General features: G+C 42.5%; 2 protein-coding genes across 2 annotated transcripts in view; one reads left to right on the forward strand and one right to left on the reverse strand.

Moving 5' to 3' along the window:
• Positions 1-16604, forward strand: part of kifap3a (kinesin-associated protein 3a) — a 35457-nt gene extending 18853 nt beyond the window's left edge. The window contains exons 12-20 of the mRNA XM_034081577.2: positions 1695-1803; positions 1918-2030; positions 3539-3704; positions 4994-5119; positions 5337-5435; positions 6398-6483; positions 8317-8506; positions 8613-8703; positions 15246-16604. Of these exons, the coding sequence (XP_033937468.1) occupies positions 1695-1803; positions 1918-2030; positions 3539-3704; positions 4994-5119; positions 5337-5435; positions 6398-6483; positions 8317-8506; positions 8613-8703; positions 15246-15345 (1080 nt within the window). The 3' untranslated portion in view covers positions 15346-16604. The remainder of the gene's footprint in view (positions 1-1694; positions 1804-1917; positions 2031-3538; positions 3705-4993; positions 5120-5336; positions 5436-6397; positions 6484-8316; positions 8507-8612; positions 8704-15245) is intronic.
• A 95-nt stretch (positions 16605-16699) lies between these two features.
• The window catches only part of LOC117445927 (protein Niban 1-like), a 46690-nt gene continuing 38942 nt past the window's right edge, over positions 16700-24447 (reverse strand). Inside the window, exons 7-14 of the mRNA XM_034081870.1 lie at positions 22369-22473; positions 21912-22074; positions 21636-21823; positions 20831-20977; positions 20147-20257; positions 19770-19877; positions 19567-19678; positions 16700-19490 (exon numbers count right to left, since the gene is read on the reverse strand). Of these exons, the coding sequence (XP_033937761.1) occupies positions 17977-19490; positions 19567-19678; positions 19770-19877; positions 20147-20257; positions 20831-20977; positions 21636-21823; positions 21912-22074; positions 22369-22473 (2448 nt within the window). The 3' untranslated portion in view covers positions 16700-17976. The remainder of the gene's footprint in view (positions 19491-19566; positions 19679-19769; positions 19878-20146; positions 20258-20830; positions 20978-21635; positions 21824-21911; positions 22075-22368; positions 22474-24447) is intronic.

The following is a 24447-nucleotide window of genomic DNA, read 5'->3' on the forward strand; positions in this document are numbered from 1 at the left end:
GATCTGAACCCCAGGCTCTCCCCGTGGTAGAAAGGATGCGGGGCAAGCAGCATGACCAGGATGTGACCTCCGACCCCGCCCGAGGCCCGCTCACTCTCACCTCACCACCCTCCTCTGCCTCCATTTCTCTAATGTTATCAATCCATCTTTTGCTCAGAGAAAAATGTGAAGCTACATTTTGTTCTCTCCTTTTTTACCTTCAATCCACCAACTGGAGAGGATAGAGAATCAATGACGGACACTGTTTGACAGAACAATCAAGAAGAACAAACCTCCTCTATTTGGGGAGTTGTATAACATCAGGAGGAGTTACTTTGTACAGTTATATACATTCATTGTGAGTTTATCATAACATAATGATATGATTGATTTGTGCAAAGTGCTTCAAAAACAGGATTGTACTGTGGTCAGAGGTGTTATGTCATGCAATCAGAAAGAAAGTTGTTTAAACCAAAAAGAAGCCTGTGGATGCAGGTCTTTAAGTAAAACCACTTGAAAACGCCTTTGCAAAACCTAATATTCATACTTAAATCATTTATTAGAAAATGAGATCAGTTTAGTGTGGACATAGTTTCAGTTTTTATTTTATTCAATATTATTTGTATCTTTATCCCAAATGTACCCCAATAATAGTCCAACTCTCCTCGTGTTCTTGTCACACATGATATCAAAATATTCCTCCAACTGCCTTGTCTGTGAAAAAACGCATATATAACAAACAGCTTCACCCAGTTCCCCACTTTCTTTATCCTCTCACCTATTTAGTAGTTTTAAGACTCTTCTCTTGTATCGGTTACCCAGGCTAGTGACTGACCTGCCCCTTTCCCCTTCTCCAGCTTCTAATGGGGTCACCGTTTTGTGCTGGATTTGGGCTTTCCAGATCGGGGATGTCAGGAGGGAGGGAGGAGAGGAACAGAGGTGGAGGTGGAGGTGGGGGACGGAGGTGTGTGAGCTGGTCAGGCTGCAGCGTGGCGTTGGGCCCTGACTGGGCCTCCGGTGGCTGTCTGTGGTAAATAAGCAGAGGCAGGTGCCAGAGAGTCTAGACAAGGCTGATTTGGGGTCCGGGGCCCCTGGTATGTGATACCTTACCCAGGCCCGGCCCAGCCTTTCTCTCCCTCTCTCTCTGATTCCTGACTCCTCACAGGGAAGCAGTGCACCTCTGCCCCCCCCCACCCTCCCTCAGCTCAAAGCTCTTCCTGTTTAATGTTAAATCAGTGCAGGAGAGACGGACAGACAGAGGTAGGGAGGAGGAGGAGGAGGAGGAGGAGGAGGAGGAGGAGGAGGAGGAGGAGGAGGAGGAGGAGGAGGAGGAGGAGGAGGAGGAGGAGGGTATCAGGGAGGACAGAAATGACACTTGCCTTTATCTGAAACACTCTCTTTCTGAATCACACTTATTTTATATCATCATTTTCTGTTTTATTTCCATCCCCCCTCCTCAGCTTCCTGTTCTCTCTTTGGCTTTAACATAATCAAATAGACTTCAGGGATGTTCTTAAAAAATGTGAGGTTTTTCAAAATGACATATCACAACCAGGCACACAAACAAAGCCACAGACTGAAGACGTTTTGTTTCTTTTTGGGAACCACCTTCCTACTCAAACAAACACTTATGTGTGTAGTTGATTTATTTATCCTAATTCTCAGCGACGATTGAATTAAGCTGTTCACTGACATTTGAAACGTGCAACTGACAGCTGATGAAGATGCTGTTTGACTGTGTGGAGAAGGAGATCGATGTGGAGCTCATCTCGCTCTGCATCAACCTGGCTGCTAACAAGAGCAATGCGCGTATCATCTGTGAAGGTATGAGCTCCAAAGAGACACTGAACACAACATATGGACCTTTTATTATACCGTATGTTGTTGGGTTATATTATGTGCTCTTTGTCCTTGCTTTCTTTCTCCTTGCTGCCCTAGGCAACGGTCTCAAGAGATTGATGAAGCGTGCTCTGAAGCTAAAGGATGTTCTGGTGATGAAGATGATCAGAAACCTTTCTCAGCACAACGGATCCACCAAGAGCCTCTTCCTGGTCAGTCCCTGGTCTATTCAACTCAAAAACGTGTTTGCATCATGGCGGCCTAATGTCTATCTCGTTAACCCTTAGATGCATAAGTGGGTCTTGTTTGACCCGGTGAGCTGGTTTTCTTGAAGTATCTTTTATCATTTCGTATTCCAGCTATTCCTCAAAAAACATGTTTTGTATCTGTATTTTTAAATCTTTTTTTCCTTCTAATTTGTTATTCTTTTCAAAATAACACACTGTTATTTACTCACCAATAACACTCAATTATCCTTGCTTTTATTTATTGGTTTAATTCCATAATCTCGGGCTTTTTTGGCGTCCGTCAGGAATTGAATTTCAAAATAAAAATAACCGGAAACAGATGTAGGCATTTCGAGCGATTATCCAAGATCCTCAGCTATGGTTTTAAGCTCGTTTATTGGATGTTTTAGCCGCAATGCATGCTGGGATTTGGTGTTTATATGATATGAAATCCGGAAAACATTTTAAAAGAATAAAATAATACTTAATTCCGAGTGTTCTTGCTTTTCTCTTTGAAAGTCATCACATAACGGCATTGTAATACCATGCCATTCAAATTTGAAATTTACATTTTAAGAAATTGTAGTTTTTGTATTACTACCCCAAGCTTCCATAAGTGGGTCAACAAAATAAAATTCTATGCGAAAACGTTTTTTTTCAAAATGTAAAAAAAAAATTATAAAATTATAAATAGTGAAAAATTAAATATAAAATATTTCTAGTGTGAACCAAAATATAATACTAAATATTATACAAGTGATTTTTCTTAATCAAAATGACAAAAATTGCATAAAAACACATATTATTCTAATACGGGTCCTTTTTGACCCACTTATGGAAGAGTGTAGGGTCCAGTCAAACACAAAATAGCAATTTCCTGGAGTACCAGAAGAAATGTAGTGTACATCCATGGCTAGAGTACAAACAGGAATTACTAGTAGTTTATACAGCATGACTTTTCATTGTTCAGAGTCAGCAGATGGTAAAGATCGGCAGGTCTCCCTTGTAAAAGAGATCGTTGATCTCAATGGGATTTTTTACCTGGATAAATAAAGGCTACAAACAAACAAAGAAATACATGCCCACACAGTGATTCCTCAGCAACATTACACTTTCTCTTCACACCACATAAAGAATCTGAGAAACCCTGATGTCAAAATCTCAAATGTTTGATTCAAACAGGAAAAGAAAATAGGAGTGACAGGTTCCTTGAACCGCTATAACACAGACAGCGATCTATTCATATAGAGAGATTTACTGTGGGTCAAAAACATGTGGACATACACGGGGGGAAACCTTTTTGATGGTATATCTGAGTAGCCTACCATACTCTGCAAAAAATAATATATGGCATGCATAGCTGAAATGTGTAGCGACAATGCCATAAACCTGTAAGGAATTTGGCAGAACAAATCTGTAACTGAATGCTGTTTTTTTTTTATTAGTCCATATATTATCCCTCATTTAAAGATAATATGCGTGTCTGCTTTTAGGACCATGTGGGTGACCTGGCAGCTCAGATCAGTGAGGAGGAGGCGGAGGAGTTTGTGATCGAGTCTCTGGGTACGCTTGCCAATCTCACCATCCCCGACCTGGACTGGCAGCTTGTACTAAAGGAGTTCAACCTGGTGCCCTACCTGAAAGACAGACTGAAACCAGGTGTGTGTGAAATATTTCTTAAAGTTTGTGTTACATGGTGAAAATATTGCGATATATTTTATAAACACCAATGTAACAAAACACGCAGTAATGCATCCATACAGGAAGACCCTGCCACATTTCTATCATCCATCTCCTTTTAAAACCAGAGGCCTGGTCTCTCTCTCTTAACCCTTTCATCAGTGACGTGTCACTGACCACGAGGACAGAGAATACTCATTTAGGTCTGGGCCTTATCCTTTAGGTCTGGACCTTTGATGACCACTGACCCCTCAAACCTCAGCTTCACTTGTTCTGGCTTTTATAAAAGCAGAATTAAAAGTCTTGTGCAATTTCTTTAGGTCATTCAGCATGATAGCAAATGGTGAAGAATGACAGAAAAGTTGGGAAATTAAAGGGGAAGGAACATCAATGTAGTTATGGCCTCAATTGTGTGAACGCTGATTCAACAGCAAGAACGAGAACCCTGGCATGTTTCATATAAGATCCATGTGTGTTGTATGTTTGATACTCGTGCCAATGCAGTACCAGAGTTTCAGCTCCCTTACAACACGCTGTTGACACTTGACTTAGACTAGTTAGCCAGTAAATTCGTTTTTCTACATTCCATTCCAATGTTCTTGATTTGTTTTGTTTTTTTAACAGCCAATCAAATACTTGGCTAAATGTAGTCTAAAATCAACAAAGCTGTTCAAACTAACGTAGAGAACACGTTTATCCTAACCTGACATTCCTAACTGCCTTTAAATGGTCACACAACCTGGTGCTAGGGCCATGCTAGGTCAATGCAAAAAGTATAAAGACATGCGTTTTCCAGCATTTGAACTACCTACAGTATGTTGTAAATGTATTATCTTTTTAATTTACACACAACATCTATTACACGTCTGTCCGTCCTGGGAGAGGGATCCTCCTCTGTTGCTCTCACCGAGGTTTCTTCCGTGTTCCCCTTTAAACTGGGGGGTTTCTTTGAAAGTTCGTCCTTGTCCGATGTGAGGGTCCAAAGACAGAGGGTGTCTTATTCATATTCTGTATAAACTGTAAAGTCCACTGAGACAAATGTAAAATGTGTGATATTGGGCTTTATAAATAAACTTTGATTGATTATAAAAGCAGTTTTCCAGACTGCATTAATATTAAGACAAAGCAGTCGAAAGAACTCCATCACCTCTGTGTGTTCAGAACCAAATGCTCCTTTTCCCTGGCTCAGCATTATTTGATTCTACTCGTTTTCAGAGGCCAAGTGTTTTCACTTCGTCCTCTCGACTTGTACTTTCCCCTGATGTCAGGGTCTGCTGAGGATGACCTCATCCTGGAGGTGGTGATCATGATCGGCACCGTCTCCATGGATGACTCGTGTGCAGCCATGCTGGCCAAGTCTGGCATCATTCCTGCTCTCATCGAGCTTCTCAATGGTAAGAACCAACTCCCACACTGCAGCTTTCCCAAGGACTATCAAATGGACCATGTAGTGTTTTTTTAATTAGCTTTTAATGCCAGAGACTAAAAGCCAAGATCCATCCCCCTACCTACATGGATAATGACTGTTATTTAAATATAAAAAATAAAATATCTGATTGGGGGAAATCCTTCTGTCATCCACTTTTCCTTCTCTACCTGTTTCCATCTCAGCCCAACAGGAGGATGATGAGTTTGTGTGTCAGATTGTCTACGTTTTCTACCAGATGGTGTTCCACAAAGCCACCAGAGACGTCATAGTCAAAGACACGCGTATCCTTTTGCTTCTTCTTTCGTATAACGTTAGATGTCCAACTCGGTGTCGTGTAGCCATGCCCGCATCTCTGGTCCTAGGTCGAAGAGGCTGGCTTCCGAGGGTGGTCTGTATAAGGGGCAGATGGTGATTATATGGACAGCGGTCTGCCCAGGGTCACCGCACTCGCATGCCGCACTGTCCGCCAAGCCCCACGTCTTCATCGAGGTTTTAAAGCGACCGACCCTAGTTCGTAGACGGTTCAGAGTGGTCCACTGCCGGCGCGGTAGGTCGTCTCCTCCAATGGTGCCATCTCCTGGCATCCTTTTGCTTATTAAAGTATGAGTCCACATTTCTTACCCATTGAAAGAGATTTATGTTTAGAGATGCGAGACATCGACATGAATGCAATGAATAGATTTCTAACCAGTCATGGTCATACTGGCTGTATATTACTCTCTCCAGAGTTACTATATTTTCATTCTTCTTTAGTGTGTGTGTCTGGGCCTTCAGTCCAGGACTGTACTGTCTTTATCTCTCCTCGCTGTTTGTCCCCAGTTGCTTCTCCATTGCAACCTCGTTAACCCCTCGATGCAGTTGTGTTTAACCCTCTGAGCGTTCTTAGCTGCCTGTAATCGTGCACAGTTGTGGTCGGCATTGGCGGTTTGTGTCACATTACAAATATGCCCTCTGTCAGCACGATTGATGTTTTTCTTTCTGCGTGAAGAATAGAACAGCAACATCTTATGTAAGCACCGCTGTAGGAGGAAAGTGTTCACTTCATCACAGGAAATGCAGACGGTGGTTCCTCCGGCCGCAGGGCACCTGTCTCCAGTCTCTGTCATGACATCAAAGCGTAGGAGAGGACCACAATGCCACCACATCCCACCATTCCCCCTGCGACTGATTAGGGACACACAAGTGATTGTTTCAATGTCCCAGAGCAGAGAGAATGTTTTCTTTCTTTGAGTCCTAATCTCAGAAGCCCCTGCATACCTCATCGACCTGATGCACGACAGCAACACAGAGATCCGCAAAGTCTGCGACAACACGCTGGATATCATCGCTGTGAGTAAACACACGTCTTATGAACATCGTTTTTACACTCCATTTGATAACTTGCTTCCAAGGTCACAAGACTAGGAATAAGGAGTTTAACATAATCATTTTTCCCAATGTTTTTTTTTAACACTTATAACGGTAATATTTGACGTTTTATTTTGAGATAGTATGGCTTACTTATACTTGTATGACGGTAGGAAAAAAAGAAAATTGGACACAAATATTCAATATTATAAAATCAAGAAAGCCAACGGGAATTTGGTTTTAAGTGTGTGTTTTAAGGAAACTGTTCTGTTAAGAGTAACCACAGCAACGTGTTTGTTTGGTGAACCCAGGTTTTAGCTAAAATAGGAATATTCACAAAATCAACAAAAAATAATCATGATGTTGAAGGTTTTAAAACAAGATTTTGACACTTCCACCAAGGATCTGAATTTAAATAATAAAGCAGAGCCACTAACAAAATGAGATGGGTCAAACTACAACAAACCGAGTCCACAAACTAAGCTTTTGTGGGTGTGTGGCCGTATTCAGCTCAGTTCCACACACACATCCTTGCTTTTTACTGATGTGCCCGAGTCAAATTTGACTTTGGCAATTAACAAACCGATAAACTCCCGAGTCACCTTGTGACTGACAGGTGTGGTCAGCTCCCAGTCAGTGAGTGATCGCTGCCAGACCTCAGATCAGCGTAATTAGCTGTAGATTACAGCCAGGGAGTGCAGCGGGGCAAAGGAAGTGTTTCATTGAAATTATCAGTGAGACCTATTAAGCCGTGAGCCACATGAAAGGCAGCTCTGGAGTGTGTCAGCAACTGGACAGCAGAGGTGAGAGAGAAAACAGAAACAGAGCTGCGGACACACACACACACACACACACACACACACACACACACACACACACACACACACACACACACACACACACACAATCATTAAGGGATCCTTTTGGCAGCACACACCATACTGCTGCAGTCCTGAAATGTTGGGTCTTTGATCATCGTGGCCCTGATCGTGTACAAACACACACGTGGCTTCAGGAGGAACTTTGTAGAGGTTCCAAGTAGGACAGAGGCTTAATTCACTGTGATTTATTCTTAGCCCGGCCACATTTCCAGAGGAATATGTTGAAAAGCTTCCAAAACTCTTGTGCATTCCCTCGTCCCGCTGCGATGAGCTCAGCTGCTAACTGATTAGGCATATTTAACCAATAGAAACACATGATTGTTCAGTGAAAAACATGAGTCATGATGCTTTTCCAGCCCCTGCTGACAAACTGTCCCACTGTCACCTCCAGTGTGTTGGGTGAGGTGGCCCTCTGTGACAGTCAATAGGCCTGTATGAGTCTGGGGTCTCTGCTGGCTGTCAGTACCCGCGGGGCTCTGCTTTGCATCCGCATGATTAATCTTTGGGGCTGGTTCGTTGCGGTCTCAAAGGCAGCCTTTATCTCTCCCCCTTCAGCCCCCGCAGAGAAAAGAAAACAGAGCTCTGTGGTCGTCTCCGCCGGGCTACGCACGCAAACAGGGGAGCGGACGAAGGTTTTTCATTAGCTGCAGTGAAGAGGACGGAGACGACACACGGTCAAACATGCATGCACTTGATACAGAGCTGTGATTTGACTTGTATGGTCTGTTGTGCCTTGTGGCGATTGGTCAGTGTAGCGTTTCACATGTTGTGCCATGTCAAACCCACAAAGTGAACCCTCTCCTCTATTAGAGCTCTGGCTCACCACTCTTATACGGGATCCATGTCCATGATGTTCAAACTGTTTTGCTGAGGACATATTCCTGTTGTTTTCTTCTCCACCTGACCCTCTTTGTTCCCTCTTACATCCTCCCAGGAATATGACGAGGAGTGGGGAAAGAAGATCCAGAATGAGAAGTTCCGCTGGTACAACGGTCAGTGGCTGGAGATGGTGGAGAACCGTCCGTTGGATGAAGCGGGAGAGCCCTTCCTGTTCGGGGAGGACGGAGAGTCCTTCATCGGGGAGAGAGACATCATGGAGAGGCCCGACCTGTTCTACAGCCCTGGTACTAAGAGCTTTAAAGGAATAGTTCGCTTTTTAAAAAGAATTGAGAGTGAGATAAGAAGCTAAGTTACATGTTTAATAACCCATGTTCGTATTGTTTCATCCAGATGGGATCACGTCAACGGACGGGGCCATCAGTCCGGAGTTCTACACCGACCTCCAGGATGGAGAGCTGGGACAGTCCGGGTACATGAGCAGGTAGTGAGCTTTCTGATCCCCTTTAAACCTAAACTAGGGCTAACAATTAATGTACTTTATCTGTTTTTCAGCCATAGTCCATGTACATGAGGATGATGCAGGACCTGCATCATCCTCAACGAGTCAACATGATGTGAAGTCAATGTTACTTCATCTTTACTGCACTGTTAACCCTAAAGTGTCAGTGTCAACACAAAACTGCACCAACACGAACAATGCTGGAAACAATTTATCCTTTTTTTTAACTGCTAGGTGTGTAAGAGTACTCCAAATATGAATAATATAATTAATGCCGAAAAACAAGTGAGCAGATTGATGTTGTAAAGGTTTCCTTTTTTTAAAAGCTCTATTAAATAATATTTGTCTTATTGTGTGTGCACGCCAGCGTTTAGAGGGCATAGCCTACAAACCATACAATAGTTTCATTTTGGTTTTCAATTGTATTCACTTAAAGAACCATTACAATATAGAAAATATACGTGGGCCCCCAATCCGTGTATCTACTGTCCATTTGTTTTTCATTATTAAACAAGTAAACGTAAGAGCTTCTGAGAGGCCTTATTGCTTTGCTTTTTACCTTACTAAACGGTCCAATGGTCATTGGAGCGAGGGGCGGGGCCAAACCCACGGAAGTGATTTCAAAACAAAAGCACTACGGTGATAATATTATAAACAAGGGGAAACAAGGGGAATTTAGCGATCACAACAAGACACACATTGAGCCCAGAACATGAATGTAAATATAATAAGCCTCTGTTTAAAACATTGTTAGGAGATTTAAACTATGCAGCGATTCTGCACTGCGGTCAACTCCGCCGTCTCTCGCGTTTCTTATTATTTGTTCTGCCATTAGTTCTTCGTGAGATTGACACTGTTGGACTCAGTACTAGTGAAACTACTCCCCCAAGTACTATGAAGTACTTTTACTGTGTACTTTTCCAGTAATCCTCTGTCCCTCCTGAGTACAAGAATGCATGTTTCTTTGCTATCTTCAATTAGCGTTAAAACACCTTTCTTCATTACATTACATTACATTACATTACATTGCATTTAGCTGACGCTTTTATCCAAAGCGACTTACAATAAGTGCGTTCGACCAGGAAGACACAACCTTGAAGAAAACAGAATCAAATAAGTACATCAGGTTTCATAGAGCCAAGCATTTAAAGTGCTACTCAACTGGCTTTAGATAAGCCATGAGACTGATATTGTTGGACAGAGTATTTTAAGAGGATGGTAGACATGATATCAGCAATACTCTGAGTCAGTACTCCGGCAGCAGCACTGCCCCTTGGAAAGTGTTTAGAGTCTGGCCTGGATAGCTGGTCACAACTATCCTTCAGCAACGTGACAAACCCTTGTGACTCTTGTTGGTCTCTCATGAAGCTGCTGTCTTTTAAAATAGGACTATTTCTCTGCTCCTACAGTAGTTCGTTCCTCCCAGATTGTTCCATCAGTCCCAGTCAATATAGCTTCGAAAAAAGTGTCCAATTCAACAAAATGTTTTTCTGTGAGTGAAGGCCAGAGCTAAATTATAGATTGTTTGATTGTGTAATTACAAGCTGAGAGAAAATAAATCCACATCCTCCTACTAAACTTATATTATTTACTTGTCCATGTCATACTTACTTGTATTACAACATTTGCATGTTAGCATATATGCTGGATGTCTTCCCCAGCCTCAAGGAAATACAATAAAATAAATGGATTCATAATTTTAAAAAATTGATAAAAATGTATACATTAACGGAACATTGAACACATGGACGGTAGATACACGGATTGCCCCCCCTTGTATATCTGTCCCTTTAAATGATCACACATCAAGTTGTGATCACAAAAGTGGTTTAAAAGACAAGAGAAACATCTAGACTTAGGTTATAATTGTTTTTGATAAGAACCATATGGACCGATTAAAAGATGTATCCTATTTGTTCAAACCTTTTGTAATAAAACAACATCTTTATATCATAATAATATAAATGAATGAATCAAAACAAAAATTGACATCCTGGCAGATTGCGACGGACCTTATTTGTTATAATCACTGATGAGTATAAACATGTGTGTACTGTTATTAAAGCTGAGATAATGATCTCGTTTAGTGAAACCAACAGTCGGTGCTAGCAAAACAAGGAGAATCATGCAACCTAAATACAAAAAAAAGAAGAAGATTGGTCAAATGTTTTTAAGGCCTCAGCGAGTACTCCGTGAAAAATGGAACTGAATGCAAAACTCAGACAACTATTGGACCCCAACCCGGCCGGCACCCTCGTGATTGTGAGTTTGTGATGCAGGTTGTCTTCATCAAGAAACTCTGGTCGTGTCAGAGAGGAAACGCTAAACTGTGAGTGTTTACCTTCCGTCGGCAGCGCTCTGCCCTCGCCAATAGTTTTTTCTGAATCACTTCGCTGATCTGTGTTATTGAACCAGACCGGGCCTGAGTCAACAAGCCCGCCAATCCCAGAAGGCATCGCTCCACCCTGAGCAGCAGTACTCGAGCTTTGAGAACAAGCACTCTCGGGCTGCCTCTGTCTCCATGTTTCCCTCTTTCTCATCGCTCTGAGGCTCCGATACATCGGCTGCTATAGTTCCAATACGCCGCTCGCATTCCTCAGCGAAACATGAAACTGAAGCCTGGGGATTAAAAATCAATCCTGTTATCGCTCTGATGGACCCGGAGTCCATATCCCAATATCAACGGCAGCTAATTTGATACGCTGCTGAGATGATGAATAGTGGAAGAAATACAGAGTTTATTGTGAGTAATTTGTCTTGTTTATTATCAAACTCCTCCTTGCGTGCGATAAAGCTCGTGTGGACGGATTTTCTCTCCCCCCTCGCCGGCAGGAATGTTTAGCTTGGCTGCTGTTGAGAGGCTGACTGTGACCGGCTGAATCCACGACACAGTCTGTCCAATGAGAGAGAAATCCCAACCTGACTTCCCTTCACTCGTTTCTTTATTGTCTGTTTCTTTTCTCCTTCTGTCACTCTCTCTCTCTCGCACTCAGCTTTGTAACGGATACCTTTTAAATATACTGTGAGCGCCGGGGGAATCTGCGTCTGTGGGACTGTTTTAATTTGGCCGCTGTACTCGGAGTGATCCAGGTTAACATAATAATCAAAGCCAGCTCCGCCGCTTATTTTAAACTATGTGTGAAACATGGTGTGAATGGGCCTTTTTAAAATGGCTGTAATATTGTACAATCACTCTTGTTTGTAATAATATCAGAATGAGAGACATACCAACTTTATGCAAAAAAGAGCCTTCCCGACATGTTGGCCACGACTGAATTAAACATATTGTTTTCTGTATACTTTATGAGAAGGAACTACATATCGTGACATTAGTCATTGCTGAGGGATCCATTGATCACAATAATACATCCTACGTGTTCATACATTTGGCAGCTGTGATTAGGCAGGAAAAAGCAATTAGTCCTTATTAATAAAAGTAAAGAGCTCCTAATCAAAAGTGTTAAAAACGGATGTGATATTTAAAAATGTCTGAACAAAATTCAAGTATTTAATCCCGCTCTAATTCAATATGTTACACCGTAAGATCAGACGGACAGATGAGTTGGTGTGAGAGAGGTGTCAGACAGACAGGCAGTGTGCGACTGGGCACACGAGCACGCCAACCGGAGAGTCAATGAGTGCTTTGAGAGGCTGTCAGGACGTGACGGGGCAGCAGGGAGTGAAGTGAGGTACATCTGAAGGAAGTGAGCACCGTCACCATCAGGTGAGACGTGGAGATACGATGGGAGGGTGCAGGGAAGGCGGGGGCGAGACCAGGTTCCTTACCGGGGCAGGCGTGTTGCTTAGCTGTAATCTGAGCAGTGACAGCAAGGAGAGATCAAAGCGGGGCCCAGCCAGGGGCCCTGGAGGAGGCAGGCGCAGGGGGGGAGGCGAAGGGTCACGCAGAAGGAGGAGAAAGGCCTGATTCCCTTTCCTGTTCACTACCAAGGAATGTTCTCTGCGGGATGGGACGTGTCCTGCAGCCGCTCCTCTGGGGGCCACACTGGCATTTGTGGGAACACCGGGCCCCTTGTCTCAATGATCCCCAACCACCCTCTCCTCATTTGGTCGGCGTGTCACAGCACACATGAAGGGAAAGAGGTGGCAGACAGGTTGATTTGCATGTTTCATAATGAGAAATATCAGAGCCGTGTCAGGCGTCGTTTCTGGTGTCCAGACCGGCTGGATACATTTGATTTCCTCAGCTGCAGGGTTTTTATATCCACATCTGCTGCTGGAGGCCGGCGCCTTTTGTTGACACCAATATTAAGATTTGGTTTCCTACCCTTATTGAGAACAATGTTCTAAAGATGACGTTTTTTATAATTTAATTGATTTGATTTCAATCATCAAATATTTCTCAGTGCCAATGAAATAATTGTGTTGGGTACATGCAGGTTTAAATTAAGTGTTCTGTTTTCTGAGAAAATACCTTTTTCTAAAAAAAAATTTAAAAAAAAGAATATAGATTTCTACAAAATATTAAAAACAACAAAATGCTTTGGAATGTTTAACTACAGTCTGACCAACATCCAATCCAAACAAGATGAATAATAGGAACATAAAACAGTAGTCTGCCCAAACTGCCTGTATGGATAATTACAGGCCATTATATTATAATGTTGGACTTAATCAGAGCTAATGGATGACCATCCCTGATGCTTTGGGAGATGCAACCTGTACAATGTAAAAAAACACATTCCTGGCATATATTGCCAGTCAAATAATGTTGAATTATTTGTATCATGTTGTCCAGTACAAACACATTACACCATTTGTCTTAAAATTAAGTTCTAGATGAAAAAAGTTGAAATAACGATTAGAAATAATTACAAAAAATTAATGATTTGTCGATTCATCCCACTCGGGCTATCCAACCCCCTCTGAAAAGATGAATGATAAATCTAACAGGTTGTAAATGATATTCAAATAAGAAGGAAAATACTAAGGTTCCAAAATGTGGACTAGTCACAATGTGGTTAAACAAATGTAATATGATGCCCCGTCCCCACAAAAAAAAAAAAACGATTATTACATGTTTACAACGAGCCATAATTGAACAGATAAAATACCATGAATGTATTTGGATTTGCTGTAAGTGTGTTTTTTCACCCTTAGAGCTTTCCTGTTCTAAATTATCCTAAACTATGGCTGAGCATCAGGACTGACACAGGTCCTGCACATTTCCTGGAAGTCCAGGCTGGGGTGTAACCGGACAGTCGGCAGTGTCTGGGGCTGACACGCGGGCCGGCCGGCGGGCGGGCGGGCGGATGCTGTGACTCAGAGCTCCAGTGTTCCTGCAGCCTCCTTTAGCGCGGCTCTCAAATCCCCCCTGACAGCCGTAGCGTGCGGAGAGGAAAAAAGACATATTTCTGCCTGGAGTGGAGACGGAGGCAAAACAGAGTGGTGGAGAGGAGGGGAGTGGGTGGGGATATGCTGCAAGCTGTGTAAGTGATCGCTGGAAGTGATTTGGCTAAAAACAACACGTCATTATAGGCGCTTGCAGGGGCAAAGCAAACAGCTCGTATTTTAGAAGCACGGGAGAGGACCAAGAGCTGAGCAGCAAACACTTGGAGAGACACACGGGGATGGACGTGTGAGATGTGGTGTCATCCATCAGAGCCCGGTTTACCCATCAAGTGCTCCTTACGTCGCTGTGACCCCATCACCAGACTCAAAACTTCCAGCAGCTGGTCAGAAGATGGAGCATGAAATGGGCCCCCTCCCTCTGTATCCACATCCCCATAGTAACTGATTTATACGGTGTAGATACAGGCCTTTTATCATCCCCCTAAACCGGCCCCAGTTTGCCGGGCGGAGGGCAGCCAGGTCTGGCCGTCAGCCTCCGTCCTCGTCACAGTGTTTTGACATCTTTACATTTCTTTGTGGCTTGGCAACTCTACTGTTTACCCCTCCAGCCATTAGCAGTCTGTAACTCACACACTCATTGTGGATGTCCAACACCTGCACCAGGGCAGATGAATATTACATTCACTTTTTTACGAGATGTTTCTTTTCACCAATGACTGAGTGATTGGGTTGGTCCTGAGAGCCAGGGGTTTACAGAGAGTTGGCTAGTGTCAGAGCGCCACCTGGTGGTGCTGCTGGTGCTTACTGCTTTCTGTTAAACCTGCTGCAGGGATTTGCTTTCATGGAGATACATCAATGAAGTTCTTATTTATTAGTTTCAAACTCTGAGACTCTCTGTAGAATCCCCCACAACGACTTCCTCTGAACAAATTGTGTCTAAGTGATGTTTAAACTATTGTAATACGTCCCCCTCAGCCTCTCCTAAAACATTCTGCAACCCATGTCACACTTTGAAAATCTCTGGTTTAAAGAATTGCCTGGTTTCATGTCTCTTTAAGTAGTATTAGTATCTGTCCTAACCATATAAAATATTGTTTTATATATTGAGAGTTATGTAATAAAGATACTGCCACATCTCTGTGTTTTTAATTCGGTCTCACTATATTTGAGATTGTAATAATTGTCCCCGTCTCTTCCCTCTTCTGCCCCGTCAGTGTGTCGGAGCAGTTTGTCCCAGCAGATCAACCGGTTAGCGGCTACGGCTTCCAGCCCGAAGAACAGTTTTTCTTCAACTACAACAATGCCTCCCGGTAAAAACCTGGAACCTGTCACTCATAAATACTGTACACATGTCTCTGATATTGAATGTGTGCTACTAAAGATGCGTCTACTGTGGAGGAATAGTAGACACACATCTCTTGTTTCTGCACCTCACAGTGTTCGACAAGTTTTCACTGCCGTCTTAACAATAAGTCCGTCTATTAATGAGGCGAACAATCTGCATTTTTTTTTAACAAAGTGTCATTTTGTTTATTTTAAAGCACCAAAAAGTAATCACTTTTAAACAAGTATGGCACAAGTATCTCACCCGCAACGTCCTTAAATCTCTGAAAGTATGTGCCCAATAAATAGACATATGTTTCGTCTTACTAACTTAAAACTTCTGAAAACAATCCTGTCTATGGCAGGCAGTCTTAGATTTCATTTGACTTTTATTCAGACATTTTTTTAAATATAATTGTAATGTTTCTTAAGTGATTCAAGCACACATGCTGTGTGTCAAAGCCTTATCATTTTATTTTTCATTAATACAGTATACAAAAAAAATAATCAAAAGCATCTACATATTTCAGAAGACAGCATTTGCTTCCATTCTTGCAAAACCATTTTTTTTTTTTTAACTGATCATCAATTTGATTAGCAATTTGTATTAGTTGTTAATTGACAAAGCATTGCAGCCCTTTAGTCAGAACCATTGAGTAACACATTAAACAAGTAGTTGACATAGCTGGAGTTATAAGTTATCAATACACCAGCATTTAAAACATTAACTCAACTAAGTAAACTCAAATGTCTCAGATTGTCTGTATAATAAAAAACACATTTCTCTTTAAGAAACGGCCTGGAAAAATATTACGAACAATTCAGTATGTTCTTGTTTTTGCACACAGTCTCTCACTGGAAGCTCTGCAGTACACTGTAAACATAAATAAAAAGGTCCAGGCACTGTAAAGTGTCATTTATCTCTATTTCTGTGAATGTAATTGAAGAAGAAATGTAAACAGCCTTTAATGTCTTATATTGAAATATGTGTCTTTAAATATGAACAAATGTTACATTTATATTCACTCTTTATCTTGTCCTTGATGCTAATGGCCCGCGAAAATGAGAAAAAAAATGTTTGTGTTGCAATATATCAAATGAATGGAAGGCATATTATTGTAGTCAACCCGTATTAGAATGTAATCCGTCACAGATGTTGGATTACAGCTTTTTGATATTTCTCAGTGCAGTGTCTGTGATTGTTTAAAAGAAAAAAGTTGTGCATCGTAAATAAATATTTAAAGCCTGAAGCCGTTTGTTTTATTGGCAAATAAAATAATTTATAGTTTGTTTGTGTATAAGCCAGAAATGGAGCGATCACACAAATTATTTCAAGGTACGTTTGTTTAATAGAATCTTTTTATTATTTATACATTTCCACACACATTTTTCATTAACCAACATTCATCGGATTTACAGTAAAAGGTCATATGGTTTACTCTCACTGTAAACGTTCCTACTAACCATATCTGTGTAAGATGCTCTGCACAGGTTTAAAGGCACAGGTGTTCAAACTAGGACCCGTCTGTACTGCAGCTGCTTTCCTTCATGTGACGTAAGGCATGTGAAGGCAACACGGAGGTAATGTAGAGGCACTTGGATACGCTACTTCTTCAGTTTCTTTGTAAGTTCAAAGTCCTTCAGTATGTCCAAAATAAAGCACATTTAAGAGAAAACAATGGGCCAAATCTACAGCTTTAAAATCAATTTGGGAATGGTATTTATTTATTTGTGCTAATATATTAAAAATATCTGTTATCTTGGTTTCTAAATAATGTAAAACTCACTGATTTAACAACAATAGTGTGAAGGTTCTCTTGTATTCTGTTTAGAGAAATAGTTCAATATTGCTTTCCCCCCCAAAAGTTAGCTGTTCAGACAGTAACATATCTTGAGTCATGAAGTTTACCCTAGCTTAGCATAACAACTCTGATGAAGTCTTTAGTTCAAAGCCAATTGTTTAACATTTCTGTTGGTCTTGAAATGAAAGAAAGGTAAGACATGTTAATGGCTAAGCTTCTGAAGCTTTGCTAGATGTCATTTTAAACTTTGGTTAAAGCCCAGCTAGTTGTTTCCCTGTGCTTTCAGTCTTTATGCTAAGCTTGGCTAACCAAGCCCTGACTCAAGCATAGATATCAGAGTGCTATCCATCTTCACCTCCCAACTCTGACATTGTAGAACATCCTTATACACTTTATTCCAAAGTAAATTCATAATCTACCACAGCATAATGATAGTTCCATAAAGTTCTTCACAATCTTGATAAAATAGTTTCTCTAAAGAAGTTGGTGCGAAGTCTCTGAGAGACAGAAACTTGATGATGTTATACACCTGAAAGAGCTGATTATATTGATTTGTGTAAATGAGTTGTATAAATAATTAACCATAATTTCATGCATATGGGCTTTAAAGAAAAGAGTTAATGGAAGCATTTGTGAATGTTTTTCAGGAGTATTTTCCTGTGTCTGCTCTGCGAACAAACATTTTGACTCCAGGTCTGTTTGAGGCTACCGTATTACCGTATGTAATAATTCTTGAAATAATTTGGTTCCCTTTAGCAGAAGACTCCTAATTATTTAGTCTCTCGTCTTGTCGAAAGCACAGTGATGCAGTTGTGATGCTTCATTCCTCCTCTATTGGAACTCCAGTTGGGTAACGCTTCACCAGCTCCTCCACCTCAATCACCTCCATCACCAGGTCACGGATTGCCTTGACGCTATCAATGGGCCTTGCTTCAGGGCTGGTGGGAGTTTCTGCTTCTGTGGGCTCGGGAGGCTGAGAGGGTGTAGACTCATCTGGCTGAGAGGGTGTAGACTCATCTGGCTGAGAGGGTGTAGACTCATCTGGCTGAGAGGGTGTCGACTCATCTGGCTGAGAGGGTGTCGACTCATCTGGCTGAGAGGGTGTCGACTCTTCTGCCTCCACCAGCGGCTCTACGTTCGTACCTGCCTCAATGTCCTCACTCACAGCTTCTGTCTGTTCCTCACGACACGGATCATCGACTGTTATCTTGTCCTCAGGCTGCTCGTCTGAGCCGACGGGTGAATTACTCATGTTGGCCTCATCCAAGACGTCCGAGGTCGTTGGGACTTCGTCCCCACTGCTCTGCGTTGTTCTCCCTTCCTCCATGGACTCCACATCGGACGGGGCAGACTCACTTCCCACCGACACATCCAGAGAATTAGGGTTAGAGACGGTAACTGTCTCTTCTTCCCGTCTCTTCAGGTCCAGGCTGATGTCTTCAGGTGTGAGTGCATGCGTTTCACCACTAGAGGGAGCCTCTAACTTGATTTCTGAGTTTACACAGTGTGACTCTTCTTCACTGCTGGCTAACGTTTGGCAAGCAGCTTCTTCTGCTGAAGTGTTTTCTGGTTCAATGGTAGGACTTGGTACAGGAGCTGTTTCTGGTTCAACAGAAGAATCCGCAACTGCTACAGGACCATGTTCTGGTTCAGTAGAAGAATCAAGACTTGGTAGAGGAGCTTCTGTAGATGCTAATGCTGCTTCTTCTTCTCTCTTTTTACTTTCTACAACAGTGGGCACTTCGGACAAAGTGATGTCTGTCTCTCTTGGAGCTGCTGTGGTCTGCATCTGAGGCTCAGCAGCCACCTCTACTGCTTTTGTTTCTACAGCAAACACATTATCTTGGATCACCGTCTCAGGTGCCGCTTCTACATTCACTTCCTGGGTCTCACTCTCTTTAGCTGTGTCTGTTACCTCTGGTGTCTCCAGTAAAACAGGGAGGCCTTCTTCTTCCTTCACGGCTTGGCCTTCTTCTTCCTTCACGGCTTGGACGACTTCTTCTGCTTTGGTTGGTGTTGCCGCCTCACTGACAGTTGGAGCTGCGTCTTTTTCTTCCACCTTCCCCAGAGGTGTCTCAATGGCGGTCACATCCGTCGAGGCTTCGCTTGACAGCACACCGTTATCCATCTTCTCTTCCTTCTTGGGGCTGAATGACAGACCATTGACTGCAAGAGGAGAGAGGGGTGGGGGCTCAGAGGAGGCGAGCATCATGGCGGGGCTGTTGGGAGTGGAGGCGGCCGACGAGGAGAGGCTGGAGCGGCTGGACTGACTGAGGAGGTCTCTGCTGTCTGTGAACAGGTTGTACTTCTTCAGGCTAGCTGCCTCTTTCACCACTGCAGGATAGAACAGGGAGGATTAGAGGTGTGTCTGTGAGGAAAGTGTTGGTCTATCATCAGCAGTGTAACATACCTTTAGTGACCTCCTTGTCCAGAGTTTGCAGGAGGATGATCTCGTAAACGTTCTCAACATGGATGTAGTTGGAGTGGTCACCGTCGATGGTCTGCTCGAGACTCTGAAGCTCCTGTACAGAAACGCATACACAAGTCATGCTCTGAAGCTATGTAGATGTTGAAAGACACTCTTCATCATAGCTGTGTGCAGCGGAGACTCACAGTTTTGCAGGTGGGGGCCAGGTTCTTCTTGATGTAGGGCAGAGTGATGGAGACGAGAGCCTCCCTGGAGATCCTCTTTCTCACCGTGCTGCTGTCGTGGTCATATTGCTGCAGGACACACAGGAGAGAAGGGACTTGTCACTTCCTGTCGGCAAGGCCTTTGTTGTTTTAAGTTTCCCTGAGGTATGATTGCATTCCAACACCAGTGTCAATACATGAAGTTTGTCCCATGAAGATATATTGATAAACAAGTGGGCGTTCATTATAAATGTATTCTGTAGTGCAGAACGATAAACCAGAATCTCTTTTAAAACTGTTAATACAAACTCAAATGATTCAGAATGAATCCAGTTCCTGCATTAACCGTGTTTTCTGACCTTGAGCACTCTGTTTTTGGCCTTGTCGATGGCAGAGCCGGGGTTGTCAGGGTTATCCTGGACCGCTTTGTTGAGCAGCTGCCCAAACGTGTGGGCTGCATTCTCCATCAGCTGACACACACACACACACACACACACACACACACACACACACACACACACACACACACACACACACACACACACACACACACACACACACACACACACACACACACACACACACACACACACCACACACACACACACACACACACACACACACACACACACACACACACACACACACACACACACACACACACACACACACACACGAGATGAGATGAGATCAGACAGCAGTTAAATGACCCAAATACAGAGCCAAAGATAGCATCTGAAAGTCCCATCAGTGTGGATTATCACTACAACAAAGGTTTTCATTATTTACACTGAGACACAGTGAATGTATTGAAGAAACATGCATTACAGTCACAAGAGTATCATCATCAGAAACACTTTAAAGATCCCCTCGGGTAACTGCTGGCTAATAAAATGACTATTTCACTCAAATGAAAATAACCTCTCCACCCACTCAGTCTGAGCGTCTGACGGAGAAAGTGAATGAAAAATATCATACTGTTTGTCTCAATGGTGAAAGAAGTACTTTGTCACTCTTCTCCACTACTGTGTGTGTGTGTGTACCTGCTGCAGGTCGATCTGAGCGCTGTGGATCACTCCCTTGATGTTGGAGAAGCCGAACCTCTCCTGCAGGTGCTGCAGTTTCTCCTGTAGGGAGCCGATCTTCTGGTAGCAGCTCAGCAGGTTCGGTCTCGCCATTTTTGCAAGAGCCTGAGGCACAAGCAGAGGATGGGGTTATGGGTTTTTAAAGCCCCCTCAAGAGTATTAAAAAACATCCTTTCTTTAGCGTCCATGTTGTTTCCAAATCATGTCTAAGAACACATTAGCACATCAAAGTCGAAAAGAAAGACCTCCTCTTCTAAGTTGCCCTTTAGTTTTATATACTCAAAACTTTTTGTATATAGAATTCAATATCTTAGATACAACCTAGAAGGTCAAACCAAATAATTATCAGATTTCTTTCTCTTTTTTTCTCTGAAAGAATTTATTTAAATGATTATTTTGGTTTATAGTAATACGTTCATAATCTGAGATCAAATATCATTCATCATTTCAGCCCAACTATTGTTTAATGGGACAGCGATGAGGATATACTTTAGAGTATGTCTGTTAAGAGAACCGTACAAAATGATTGAACGTTGTACCCTGAAGACAAACATGATTTATTAAATAGTTTTAATTTGTCTTATTTGGTCACATGGGTTGGGCTCTTTAAAATGTTACAGCAACATATAATAAAACCACCCCTTTAGTAGAATTTGTAGGGTAGACACTTTTCTAGATTGAGTCTTAAAAAAAATAGGCCACACTGAAGAAAATAAATTCTAATGTGACAATAAAAGATGTAAGATATTTATTAGAACCACACCTCCTTCACTTGCTCATTGTCCACCAGCATCATGACGTCCTGGCACAGCTGGTCCATCATGGTTTCACTCAGCTGCCGTCCCTCCTGGAAGCCTGAGCTGACGGGCTCCATCAGCTCCTCCAGCACAGAGCCCAAGTACGGCTGCACCGACTCACAGCACAGCTTCTCTGCTGGCGCCGATACTTTGGCTGGAGGGAGAAGTTAAACGTTTATTCTCAGAACACAACCATGCATCACAGCTCAGCCCGTGTTTGGCAGTCGGCCTCTGGACGTTACCTCTGACTTTCTCCTCCAGCTGCCATCGGGACTCGAGGATCTGGTCCATGTCGGAGTGGATGAGAACCTCCTGCTGCCGGAGCGATGTTCGACATTCCTCCTTCAGTGCGGAAAGTCCCTCCAGCAGATGCTCCTGGATCAGGATGTAGGCCGCCTCCACCGTCTGGGCAGAACCCGGTAATTAATCAAAGGTCCATGATTTCGGCTATATTAATTTGCTACTGCTAGAGCCATAATATCATTCAAGGAATGGCCCACAGCAGGAAGGCACAATGTATCCTTTCAGATTTCAATGGGTTAAGTTTGTGATTAAACAAAAATATAACCCTGACACTGACATTAATATCGGGTGCCAATTTGCAAATAAAATAATACTTTTGTATTGAATTGAGAAGGAAACGGCAGCATCCTCAGTCACAGGATATTAAAAAGGTATCAAGTTAAAAGTGTGACTCACAGCAAACCACACTCTCTTCTTCTCCGTCTTCTTGGCCTTGAGGCGAGGCAGCATGTCTTTCTCCAGAGACGGCAGCAGCTGCTCCATCACCACGTTGGCCATAACCTGCAGACACACAGGAATTCAATTATTACATCATTTAACATCTCAACTGTCTAAAACATTCCAGGGTTGCCAAAACCCAAAGTGAGACTATTCCATTGCTACTCAGTTTGATTATAAAACACAAAGGTATTTGAGAATATGCACTCTATACAGAGCCTTACATATTAACCTACAGTACTCCCATTTTACCGTATTGCAAATATTTATGTGTTAATCTTCAGTTATGCATAGTACCAACCATAACTCTTAACTAACCGCAAAAGTTATGCTGTAAAAGCAAAACAAATGATGTCACCCAGTTTGTAATCCAGCCTTGGTGAAATGAATTTAAAAGAACAAAGAGCTTGATAAACTCCAAATGCCTCAACTGGGGTTATGAAGAAATCCTCTCAATTCTTTTTTAAGATGACCTGCCACCTAACAGGAGACAGGATGACATACCACTGAAGATTAGTCCTTCTTACAGTTTTTTGGAGAGTATAAAAGTTATTTGCAACCAATCTAAACTGGTAATGGATACAGTATTTGTAAAATAAAATGATAAACTTCACTGAAAAACATTATTTTGAGGAGCATACTTTTTGTTCAAGTGCATTTATTGGCAACATTTACAATACAAATCTACTGTAAGTCCCTTTTTTCTAACAAAGTAAAAAGGCATCAAAAATATCCAATAATAAATCAATAAGCCTGGTGGATATATTATGGTATTGGGTTTTTGATAAATTGCTTAACTGCTCACTTAACACAAAGATGTAAGTGAACTCTCTGCTCACTCCCTTTCTCTCCATCTAACCATTCGTTACGTTTGACAGCTTTTATGATTTAGCAGCTGCTGAAACTCTTTACTCCGCACTGTGCCGACATTTCATTCATTCCTCGCATGTCTCAGCTCTGACGACCGTGCAAGAAAGAAAACATGCTGTTGAGTGAGGGCAAGCACGTGTACTTTGGTATGTATTTGTATTACACGTGTATGAGCTGCACACTCGGGGCACAAAACAGGAAATGTCTGAGTTATTACTAAGACAAATTGGTTTTAGATTGTGTGTGTGGGCTTCCTGCAGCAAGTCCTACTTCCTTCCACCTTCAACTGAGTGTGCCTAAATACAATGTGAGCGAAACAACAAAACAATGGAGCATTTAGCCTGTCACCATGCTCTGCTTCAGAGAGCACCAGGAGAAAGCACAACACATAGCAGAGAGCATGGAGGAGAGGAACACGAGTAAGGAGGACAGTCTGAAGAAACAAAAGCTCCTCTCATCTCGTGTTGTTCCCAGAGAAAGCATGAGGAGTGTGAGGATGCAAATGAGACTGATGGTACACACCCTGCAGCCTGTACACACTGTAGGAAAGGGAAGCTATTGTATAGCAACCGAATACCTATTTATAGGGGCCCTATTATGCGTTTGGTTTGGTGGTTTCCCTTTCCTGTAGCGTGTTGTATATGTGTTTGTTTATGTAAATAGCCTGCAAAGGCTAACATCCCAACGTTCCCCCCAGAGGGAGTTTCTCTAATATGACATCACTATGTACCAGGTGGGGACTCGAGTCACATGACTTGACTCGAGTCGCATATTTTTGGACTTGAGACTTGCTTGACTAACGTTGATAAAAGACTTGACTTGACTTTGACTTGGTATTCATGACTTGAGACTTGACTTGCTTGACTCTCACCACAGTGACTTGGGACTTGCACATGTAGGACTTACTCCCACCTCTGCTATGTACCACTTGCACTTCTATTGGCTAGTGCTCCAACAGACTTTACATGATAGGCTAAGGGACGGGACATCTTTAAGCGGTTGACTTATCACAACAGAGCTGGCCAGCTAACCAATCAGAGCAGACTGGGCTCTGGTTTCAGACAGAGGGTGAAAAGAGGTGCTGCAGCACAGGCAGTATGAGGAAAATAAAGGCCTTTGAATTCACCCTAAGATTGATTTAGAAAGATGTGGGACACATGTTGTACA

Source organism: Pseudochaenichthys georgianus, chromosome 4 (genome assembly GCF_902827115.2).
Source record: "Pseudochaenichthys georgianus chromosome 4, fPseGeo1.2, whole genome shotgun sequence".
In the NCBI taxonomy this organism is placed as follows: Eukaryota; Metazoa; Chordata; class Actinopteri; order Perciformes; family Channichthyidae; genus Pseudochaenichthys; species Pseudochaenichthys georgianus.